The 10,979-nt window shown below is 38.1% G+C and overlaps 2 protein-coding genes across 2 annotated transcripts in view; both read right to left on the reverse strand.

Moving 5' to 3' along the window:
- Nucleotides 1–335, reverse strand: part of LOC311126014 (intermembrane lipid transfer protein VPS13B-like) — a gene marked incomplete at its 3' end in the record, with an annotated part of 210,680 nt that extends 210,345 nt beyond the window's left edge. Inside the window, 1 exon segment of the mRNA XM_084200044.1 lies at nt 246–335.
- A 6,595-nt stretch (nt 336–6,930) lies between these two features.
- LOC311126015 (protein odd-skipped-related 2-A) lies at nt 6,931–9,173 on the reverse strand. The gene is made up of 3 exons (XM_084200045.1): nt 8,462–9,173; nt 7,942–8,041; nt 6,931–7,399 (listed from the first exon to the last, which is right to left on the reverse strand). Exons 1-3 carry the CDS (start codon nt 9,112–9,114, stop codon nt 7,325–7,327), a joined length of 828 nt encoding a protein of 275 aa, XP_084056171.1. The 5' UTR covers nt 9,115–9,173; the 3' UTR covers nt 6,931–7,324.
- Nucleotides 9,174–10,979: the final 1,806 nt, after the last annotated feature.

A 10,979-nucleotide genomic window follows, 5' to 3' on the forward strand; every position in this document is an offset into this window, starting at 1 on the left:
CTGATTAGTTATTGGACTATCAAAAGGGGTGTAGTAGCAGGTAGAAAGTGGAAAACCAAGAACATGTTTGCATATGGAGATATCGCATTCTGGAAAAGTGTGCTAGCCAAATGACAGTGGACTAGCTCCAGTCCTAGCCTGCTTGCTAACATTAGCCTAGCTAGATGTCTAGTCATTCAGTAGCCAAGTAAACGAAGCTTATACGACTGCTGTCTGTTTACTTCGACTCAATTATTTTTCCTTACTTTGTTTGCTGCAGTTTCAATGAATCTCTTCGGTACCACACTAGTTAATTCATTCCGTTAGCTGAAGCAAGGCACATCTGTCTCAGGCAAACGTCATCATCAACTAACACAGAACTTCCGGGTGCTAACTGTCGTGTCGTCATTTCCTAGTTAGGTATCCGCCCCCGTGATGGGACCGAACCAATACATTTAAGCGGTTCCCTTTCCTAAGCCTCCTCTCATTCATAAAATATAGTAAAATGTGTTCAAAGCAAAAATGGTGTAAACTTATCAAGCGCAATGGAAACACAAACGATTGCATTTTAGGGTTTGAGGATACATGATCTGCATACTAGTAGCTAGTCAGCTTCTTAAATTTAGGTCATGAATGGTTTGATTATAATTCTAGCATGATGCAGTAATTAAAATCAAATAGATTAATAGTAGGAAATGTATGGCTATAATAAAAATGTCTCAAATGTTGCACCAGAGTACTCGGAATAGGAATAAACAATAGAAGCTAAATGTGTTATTCATCATGCTGAAATATTCAAACGAATGCTTAGTCTTTAGATTCTAGTCTGCAGAAGTCTTCAGGTGTCAACTGCTAGTCATTGTCGAGATTTTGATTACTTCTCCCAGCAGTTCTGTAATGTCTGATTTCAATACAATACAATGAAAAATAATAGAACACTGAAATCATACGTCAATGCATTTATTATTGTGTTACTGTTATGTTCATTTCCTCGGGAGATTTCAAATATGTGCCACAATCTGATTTAAACCACTTGATTACTGCTTGAGCATGTTGTTTAATTCTGATGTGATTCCATTTCATATTAAAACTTCTCCCCTATTTCCAGGTGTAGTTTTACAAATCACACACAACTTATTCCTCTCATGTCCTTTTAATGTATCATGAAATGTATGACAAATATATAGCCTAATAAGTTTAAAGGGACAATCAGCAGTTGCTACATCAATTTTTGGACTTTTAAATTAATGATATGTACCCATTGATTCTTGAAGAATATATCTTATAAATGCCTCATGAGCTTGGTTCAACTGTCATACCCCATCAGAACCCAAAATATACAGTGCCTTCAGAAAGTATTCATACCCCTTGACTTATTCCACATTTTGTTGTGTTATAGCCTGAATTCAATAGATTTTTATTCTCAGCCATCTACACACAATACCCAATAATGACAACGTGAAAACATGTTTTTAGAAATTTTTGCAAATGTATTGAAAATGAAATACAGAAATATCTAATTTACATAAGAATTCACACCCCTGAGTCAATACATGTTAGAATCACCATTGGCAGTGATTACAGCTGTTAGTCTTTCTGGGTAACTCTATAAGAGCATTGCACACCTAGATTGTACAATATTTGCCCATTATTATTTTCAAAATTCTTCAAGCTCTGTCAAATTGGTATTGATTATTGCTAGACAACCATTTTCAAGTCTGGCCATAGATTTTCAAGCAGATTTGTCAAAACTGTAACTCGGCCACTCAGGAACATTCACTGTCTTCTTGGTAATCAACTCCAGTGTAAATTTGGCCTGGTGTTTTAGGTTATTGTGCTGCTGAAAGGTGAATTAATCTCCCAGTGTCTGGTGAAAAGCAGACTGAACCAGGTTTTCCTCTAGGATTTTGCCTGTGCTTAAATCCACTTAGTTAATTTTTATCCTGAAAAACTCCCCAGTCGTTAACGATTACAAGCATACCCATAACATGATGCAGCCACCACTATGCTAGAAAATATGGAGAGTGGTACTCAGTAATGTGTTGTATTGGATTTGCCCCAAAGGTAACACTTTGTATTCAGGACAAAAAGTTAATTGCTTTGCCACATTTTTTGCAGTATTACTTTAGTGCCTTATTGCAAACAGGATGCATGTTTTGGAATATTTGTATTCTGTACAGGCTTCCTTCTTTTCACTCTGTCAATTGGGTTAGTAATGTGGAGTAACTACAATGTTGTTGATCCATCCTCAGTTTTCTCCTATCACAGCCATTAAACTCTGTAAATGTTTTTAAGTCACCATTGACCTCATGGTGAAGTCCCTGAGGGGTTTCCTTCCTCTCCGGCAACTGAGTTAAGAAGGACGCCTGTATCTTTGTAGTGACTGGGTGTATTGATACACCATCCAAAGTGTAATTAAGAACTTTACCATGCTCAAAGGGATATTCAACGTCTGCTTTTTTTTTTACCCATCTACCAACAGGACCTTACAGATAATTGTATGTGTGGGATACATTGATGAGGTAGTCATTAAAAAATCATGTTAAACACTAGTATTGCACACAGAGTGAGTCCATGCAACTTAGTATGTGACTTGTTAAGCAAATTTTTACTCCTGAACTTATTTAGGCTTGCCATAACAAAGGGGTTGAATACTTATTGACTCAAGACAAGCATAATTCCACTTTGACATTATGGGGTATTGTGTGTAGGCCAGTGACAAAAACTATTAATTTTATCCATTTCAAATTCAGTCTGTAACACAACAACATGTGGAAAAGGTCAAGGGGTGTGAATACTTTCTGAAGGCGCTGTAAACTTGTTTTAATCCAATGTTTGTAAACAAAGAAAATGTACACAAACTATATAGCCTCAAAACATGGTTAAAACTATCATTTTGATATCATGGATGGTCAATCCTTGCATCCATAGCTCTGTCTATGAATTTTAGAGTGGTTACATTTCTCCAGCCCCATCCCTCAGCTGTTTACCGAACCAGGGGCGGGGAGGATGCTTTGTTATTGTTTCTACTGCTGATTGCCTCTTTAATAAATGTCCTTTTATGTAACAAAATCTATGACAAATATAGTTCTGTCTAGTTTGTTATTTATTCCACAATAAAGGTCTCTGGTATGTATATCTTGTTACATTACCATAATAAAAGCCTGGTGCATAATAAAAGCCTGGTGCATAATAAAAGCCTGGTGTCAGCTAGGGTTGTCCAACGCCAGATCCTGTTGATATATGGAGTCAGGGGTAAGTGAGGCTATTGAGCACTTAGCTGTTATCCTCGCTCTCAGTGAGATAAGGCTAGTGAGGACACAGCCTTCACCCTGGCCCTAGCCCTGGCCCTAACATAGCGATTGACTCTTCAGTTAGAAATGTGACTTCCCATTCTTAGCCTCAATGGTGAGCGCACCGACTTGGCATGGGTTTAGTGCTAACATGTGTCCTTGCACTGAAATTATTTAAAGAGAGGATTTTGTTCCAGCCAATAGTCAATGTAACTGCTCCTTTGAGAGGATTTTGTTCCAGCCAATAGTCAATTGTAACTGCTCCTTTGATGTCCAATCATAATATTAGACATTTCTAGAAACTCTTTGTCACTGCAAATAAATTCAGGCTATGCCCACTGGATTGAAGTGTTTGACTAAAAACAATCACATTTCTTAGAAACATTAAGGGATATAACACCAATAGAAATTAATAGCAAATTAACTGGTAAAGAAGTCTGAGAATATGTGAAAATGCTGTCCCGTTTATGAATGCTCCTGTCAACGGCAGGACATTTGACAGCTCTATATTTGTTCCTTTAAGATCGACTTCCTCGAGTTTCACCCTAAATCTTCGGGGTCCTCATGGCGTTTCAGGCTACAGCTTAACCTTTCTAAGGTTATTTTCCCTTTTCAAAGAGTGAAAGCTTCGGGGCGGAATTACATGGAAGGAGCTTAATGTGGAGACAGATTACACATCAAACTCACTTATACAGCGTTTAGGGTTTTTACTCGGGTTGTTTTAGCACACTTGTTGCCAAACAGTCATCATAAATAGCTTTCGATCATGACGTGAGTGTGTGTGTGTGTGTTTTTGAAAGAACAGGCCAGGATGGTTACATTAGGATATGTGTTACAGACGTCAGGCTTAGCAATGTTTGTTAGTTGTGTTAAATATAAAAATATGATTAATTGTTGTATTTTTTATTCAGGTGTATTCTTATAGGCCTAATTTTATTTAGCCCAAATGTGTATATTGTTATTACATATATGTATTATTAAAATATTGTAAAAAATATATAAAAAAATAAATGTAAGAATATTGTTATATTGTAATGTTAATATTATTATTAAGATTAAAGCACTGTAGGTCATTTGTGTCATTAATCTAGAGTTAAAAACTAAGTGGACGATGACGTGTTCTTCGTTCCTATTGATGCATGTTTAACTTCTGGTTATCATACGGATAAACAAAAGGGTTACATATACATTTTTTTAAAGGAAATTAGATCCAAATATATATATATATATATATATATATATATATAGTTTCACATAATTGCAATTTATATAATTGAAATGTCGATTATTGTTAGCGTTTCCTATCAATGAAATGCCTGATTATTATACACACGATTATTACTAGGCTATTCATGCTTTTATTAGAAGTAGGCCTACAGCCCAATTGTAAAGGTAGGCCGTAGTATGCTTCTGTTTATTTTCATGACGGGACCATTGTTGTTGCTGTTGCATTATTGTTTCTATATTGTTCTAAAATATTACTACTTCTTTAGCTGTTGCAGTAGAATGTGGCTCAATTCAGTGCACCAATCGAAGCGGTGCTTTTTAGGTTTTGCATTTCGCTGCACCTGCGATAACATCTGCAAATCTGTGCAGGCCTACGCGACCAATAAACTTTGATTTGAAAATAGGAGGTAGGCGGCGTTACAACAGAACTTCTGGGTCAAAAGTCAGGCCTTATCTCGTATTATTCAACGATCGGCGTTGAATAGGTAGGCCTGATTATAATTATGTCCACTGTTCGTTTTGACTTCATTTGTACTTTTTTGTAAGTCAGGTTTTGTACAATGTGCATTGCTGAATATATTTTCACAATGAGAGAGAGAGAGCGCGAGAGAGCGAGAGAGAGAGCGCGAGAGAGAAAGCGAGAGAGAGAGAGAGAGACAGAGAGAGAGAGAGAGTGTGCCATCACAGCTGCAAGATTTGTGACCTGTTGCCACAAGAAAAGGGCAACCAGTGAAGAACAAACACCATTGTAAATACAACCCATATTTATGTTTATTTATTTTCCCATTTGTACTTTAACTATTTGCACATTGTTACAACACTGTATATATACATAATATGACATTTGAAATGTCTTTATTCTTTTGAAACTTCTGAGTGTAATGTTTACTGTTAATATTTATTGTTTATTTCACTTTTGTTTACTATCTACTTCACTTGCTTTGGCAATGTTAACACACGTTTCCCATGCCAATAAAGCCCTTAAATTGAAATTGAAATTGAATTGAGAGAGAGAGAGAGAGAGAGAGAGAGAGAGAGAGAGAGAGAGAGAGAGAGAGAGAGAGAGAGAGAGAGAGAGAGAGAGAGAGAGAGAGAGAGAGAGAGAGAGAGAGAGAGAGAGAGAGAGAGAGAGAGAGAGAGAGAGAGAGAGAGAGAGAGAGAGAGAGAGAGAGAGAGAGAGAGAGAGAGAGAGAGAGAGAGAGAGAGAGAGAGAGAGAGAGAGAGAGAGAGAGAGAGAGAGAGAGAGAGAGAGAGAGAGAGAGAGAGAGAGAGAGAGAGAGAGAGAGAGAGAGAGAGAGAGAGAGAGAGAGAGAGAGAGAGAGAGAGAGAGAGAGAGAGAGAGAGAGAGAGAGAGAGAGAGAGAGAGAGAGATAACACTATATTACCACACGCTTGTTTTAACCGGAGCACTTGGATGTGGAAACAAAAACATGTTTTCTTGAAAATCACAAAATCTCTGGAAGCTTACGCATTTCGTTTCTAATAGTTGAAACGTCTTAGCAATAGCAGCGATGTTCATGTGAATTATTTTTTTTGCGTTTACACTTGATGAAAGATGTTGTCTCCTTACTGTTGGTGGAAAGACATTCAACTATTGCCTTGATCTGGCATAATAAGAAAACAGACGATTAAGAAAATCAAGATTAAAATAAGCCTACAGGCTATAGCTAAATACGGGTAGGCTATAGGCTACTACTAAAACGAAACAGTAATACTAGTATAATAGTAATAGCCTAATAATAACAATTGTAATACTTTACCTGTATTAATAATAATAATAAGAATAATAATTATAATTATAATTCATGTTTTCCAAACAAATGTATTTAATTTAGCTTGAGGAAATTGTAGGGAACACTACTGTGTAATTGTGCGTGGCCTCCTGCCACTGTGGACCCACTCTGCAGCTTCTTAAATGTATAATAATGATCAGTAGCGATCAGAGGCCATGGCGGAGATAAAGCTATCTGATATGACGTGTCGCCCTGCTGCTAATGCTGCTAATAGAACGGCTAATGAGCTACTGTCAGCTGTCATATAGCTAGGATCACAATAGATTTACAATATACTCTATTAATAATAACAGCATACTAGTAACACCAACAAAAACAACAAGGCCACTACTGTAGTAATAATCTTAATCATTCTCAAAGAGATCTACATGTTACTTAGGCCAAAATAGTTTTATTTCTGGAAGGTTATTTCTAGTAAGTTGATGTCACTATAAGCTGCATCACCACTCCTTTATTTCCAATAAAAACGCGTCTTAAAATAACAAGTTGTCAACACAATGAACTATGTTTTGTGTTAACGACAATAAGGTGGTGGTGTGGGGAGGAGTTCTAGACTCTCCTTTCATTCCACCACGTCATGACTAATTCGTGTTACTTTTACGCAGCAAAGAACGATGGAATAAAACAAACACAATGTTGCCAATGGGAATATTTAACTTGCTTTATTTCTAAAATACAATTTAACATACTTTAAACATTAGGGTTGTTTTTAAACAACTTTTTAATTCAATTCAAGGAACATTTTTTAAAAATACATTATTTACATGGGCTCCAAAAGTCTTGATATTTACAGGTAGAAGGTCTGTCTCTGTCTGGGCTCCTTGACTTTCACTGGAGACGCAGTACTGTTAATCAGTCCATTGTAATATGGCTTGTCCACAGTTCAGTTTGTGATATTCTTTCAATGGAAAAAGAAAACGTTCGTCGATGTTGTTGTCTCCTCTGTTTACGTCCGTTTTGTTTGTTTGTTTGTTTGTTTAGCTGTTCATCAGCCTTCTCAGATAGGCTAGTAGTCCTGATGAGGGGTGTGAGTCAAACTGTGCCGTCGCAAGTCACAGTTGCGCCGAAACACCTTTCCGCAGCGGTCACAGCTGTAGGGCTTGATGTCTGTATGGGTGAGAAGGTGAGTTTTCAGGTTACTTCTTTGATTAAAGGTTCTTCCGCATGTGGGGCATTTGTGAGGAGATTCCTGTTTAGATTTAAAGCAAGCAAAGGATTATTCCCTTTAGTTTATTTAGCGAAATATATGTATTGTATTATAATATGAATCTTCAGTCAGTTATTGACATTGTGTTGAAAGTAAGCTGTGCCCTAACAAAATGAACGTCTGTAGGCCTAGCCTATATTTCTTTAAACTGCTTATCATAATCATTCAGTTATTGCCATATATGCCAAATATAGTCGAGACACAATCGCTATCCATACAGGTAATCAAAATATATATATTTTTAGGTTTCAGAAAATATGCCAAATTTGATCAGTGACACATGCGTTAAGACATGACGCGTGTAATAACATGAGTACACATATATGTGAGCTCTCATGCCTCATATAGTTTGCTGACTCACATACATGTTGATTGGTATCAAATGTGTTAATAAATATGGTTTTGTGATGGCAGATGATATAGGTTTGGATGGAAGACTCACCTGCATATGTAATGTTTTATGAACGGCTAAAGTTCGAGACTGACAAAATCCTTTCCCACATTCTTGACATTTGAAGGGCTTTTCCTTGGAGTGGATGTATCTGGAAATTAGAAGACAGAGGAGACGCAGTTAAAACGGACCACCTTTCATATAATGGCATTTCTTCTTTGTGGCATTTCCAAAGCCGTTGAGTCATGCTGAGAAGTGCCTGTCAGTTGTGCAACTTGATCTGTATTCTCGTGCGTGAAGGGGCTTTAGCGCCCTCTTGGAATATGGACTAGGCCTACGCTGCACTGCGCACGCACCATAGCTTAGTTATTACAAAAATACCTACATATGAAAAAAAGTCTGACTTCAGTGCATTACAATACTGGAATTGTGAACAAAGTCAAATGAATATGAATAAAACGCGATCACAATATGACGTGACGCTATTCTGTACACACCACTATCAAAGCGTTTGTCCTTTTAGAGAAACCAACGCCATATCATCCCATACATTCAGAGCTTTGTTTCTTACCTGTGGTCTCTCAGGTGGTCCTGTCTTCGGAAGGCCTTGTGGCAGATATCACAGGTATAAGGCCGCTCGTCTGTGTGGGTCCTCTCGTGGATCAGAAGATTGTACGACTTTGTGAAATGCCTGCCACAGAACTTGCAAATAAATTCCTTTTTCGTCTTTGACGGAAGCCTTCCCCGGGTGGGTTTTCTATCAGGCGACAGTTTGTTGAACTCAGAGATCGTGCCCCCGAGCCCCGCTGTCAACTTTGAAAGATCCCCAGGCTTCGGCGGGTCCTCCTGGGTGGCAGCTATCGCCAGGTTGGCAAAGTCAAAGCGCGGTGGTCGGTCCTTGTGCAGCCCGGGGATAAGGTGAGTAATGCCCTGTTTCGGGTGGAAGAGGTGTGCGGCGAACGGTAGCCCCGTGAAGGTGAACCGGGGATCCATTAAGCCCTGAGCCGCAGCCATCTCAGTGATAGTCGACCTTAGTCCCTGCATGTGCGGATAGCCCAGTGTCCAGTGGTTCATGTGCATGGTTTGCACCGCGCTAAGACCGTACAGTCCCTGGAGCTGGTCGACGGCTGCGGGGAAGGCGTTGACCGCCTGCAGGAACGAGTAGTTGGTGAGCTGGAGAGACGGGTGGAGAGGGATCGGAGCGGGCAGGGCTTTGCTCCCCATCTCGGCGGCTAAAGGCTTCACGGTTAGGGCCTCGGCACAACTCTACCACGGTGAAGGTCCTGTTGGAGACATGAACAATACAAATTAATATGAGTTCACCATCAACCCACAACACGGCACAATATAGACTTAGAAAATACTGCAATTAGACAAGTAAAATAAAAATAGAGTTAATGAACATGGTAGACACAAATTATGTTTATGCATTTTGCACAATGCAGCAAATAGTTTTCCATTAGAGCTTTTCCATCCGTTTGACGATAGCCTATATTTAATTAATTTAGAACCATCTTGAGAACGGCCTTAATAAGGGCTGATATGGATTATCTCACGTTCAGTGTTTTATTTCGTCACTTCAACTGACTCATTTACTTCAAGATTGACGATTTGCATACAGTCTAAAGGCGAACTGATTAATATTTGGTTATAAACCATTTTTTTTCTAGAGACATGTTGAGTGTTCAAGTTGTATATTTTTGTGCACAAGGTGCAATAAGAAGACGTGGGTACTGCAAATTGAATATTTGGCTGGTGAAAATACAAGATACATTTCGTTCATTTTTTTTCTAGAGCACATGGTTATTCCTTCTAATAACATAAATATATGTTATGTATCCAAAAATAAAAGTTGGAGACGTTGTTTTCGATGCGCTCGACTGTGCTGTTGTCACTCCCAATTAAATATTCCAAGAGACATTAAAACAACTAATTGGTTTCATTTTGACATTGTATGCCAATGCCGTGTGTACAACAGGTAGGCCTAATTAAATGTATTCTTAGATCACCAGATTTTGAAGTTTGTAATCTTGCCAGAAGTGATAATAATTTATTATTATTATTCCTTTTAGGCGTATTAATGGAGAACAACATATAAAGGGGTTGCTTATCTCCTAAAATAAATGTTACCTCCATTTTTGTCGTAAAATACATTTCTAGGCTATTGGAGTAATGTTTATGGCCTTGAGCGATGTTTATCTCTGAAAGCAAAGGCTTATATGTACTAACTACGTTAACTTTTGTTGCAAGACCGATTATAGAATGTTGTTGTAGCCTATAATCATTACTTTGCAAAGTCAGAGAAATACATTATTTTGTGACACATCCTTTGTTAATACTCCTGTACATAGGCTATACGTGCTATGGGGTGAGGTTATGAGAACTGTATGATAATATTATGGGACTGTTATATGACTGAGGGTTACATGCACAAGTGGTGTATGACACCAAGTTGTAAAGTAATGCTTTCCAAACCCACGAACAAGCTCACGGTGCAACTCTCTCCATGCACAATACTTCGTTTACAGTGTGGTTTTGAGGTGTAAATAAATAGTGCTCGTCTCAAACAATTTAAATGTTCACCTTCTTGCGTAAATTGCTAAACTTTAGACTGGGTGAACATTAATTTAAAATATTTATATATTTTTACAGCGTCCCATTTACTGCTACCGTTCAGGCAGTGTGGTTTGAGGTGTAAATAGTGCTCCTCTTGAGTTTCACTTTTCTATAAGTTACTGTAGTAGCATACCACTGTGCATAAAAACCAGCGAGGACTGGCAACCCTTCGTCTGAAAAGTATGACTCATTCATAATAATCGAATTTTACCCAATATAAGCTGTTTTCCACGTTATTTTACTTTAGCCAATGGAATGACTTATTCTAACACGGTTTAGAGTCAGTGAGTAAATGCTAGGTTATTAACGTACAGATCATTGAGTTGCTTAAAACAGGCTACTGTGTGTGAACCTATAGGTAGCTATACGTTCACATGTGGACAGAGAAAGGAAAGAGCAGACTTTGGTCCTTGTTCTTAGACTATTTTATGTTCACAAGCATAGGACAGCTCTTTACTCGCGAATGAGATGAA

The sequence above is a fragment of the Coregonus lavaretus genome (genome assembly GCF_964263955.1).
Source record: "Coregonus lavaretus genome assembly, contig: HAP1_SCAFFOLD_647, whole genome shotgun sequence".
NCBI classification, from domain to species: domain Eukaryota; kingdom Metazoa; phylum Chordata; class Actinopteri; order Salmoniformes; family Salmonidae; genus Coregonus; species Coregonus lavaretus.

Bases quoted from the DNA above. Each gene is read 5' to 3' on its own strand.
- LOC311126015 (XM_084200045.1), bottom strand. From the start codon at position 9,114: ATGGGGAGCAAAGCCCTGCCCGCTCCGATCCCTCTCCACCCGTCTCTC. The intron at 8,042-8,461 runs GTAAGAAACAAA...TCTAATTTCCAG, and splicing joins GACCACCTGAGAGACCACAG to ATACATCCACTCCAAGGAAA. The intron at 7,400-7,941 runs GTGAGTCTTCCA...TCACCCATACAG, and splicing joins ATAAAACATTACATATGCAG to ACATCAAGCCCTACAGCTGT.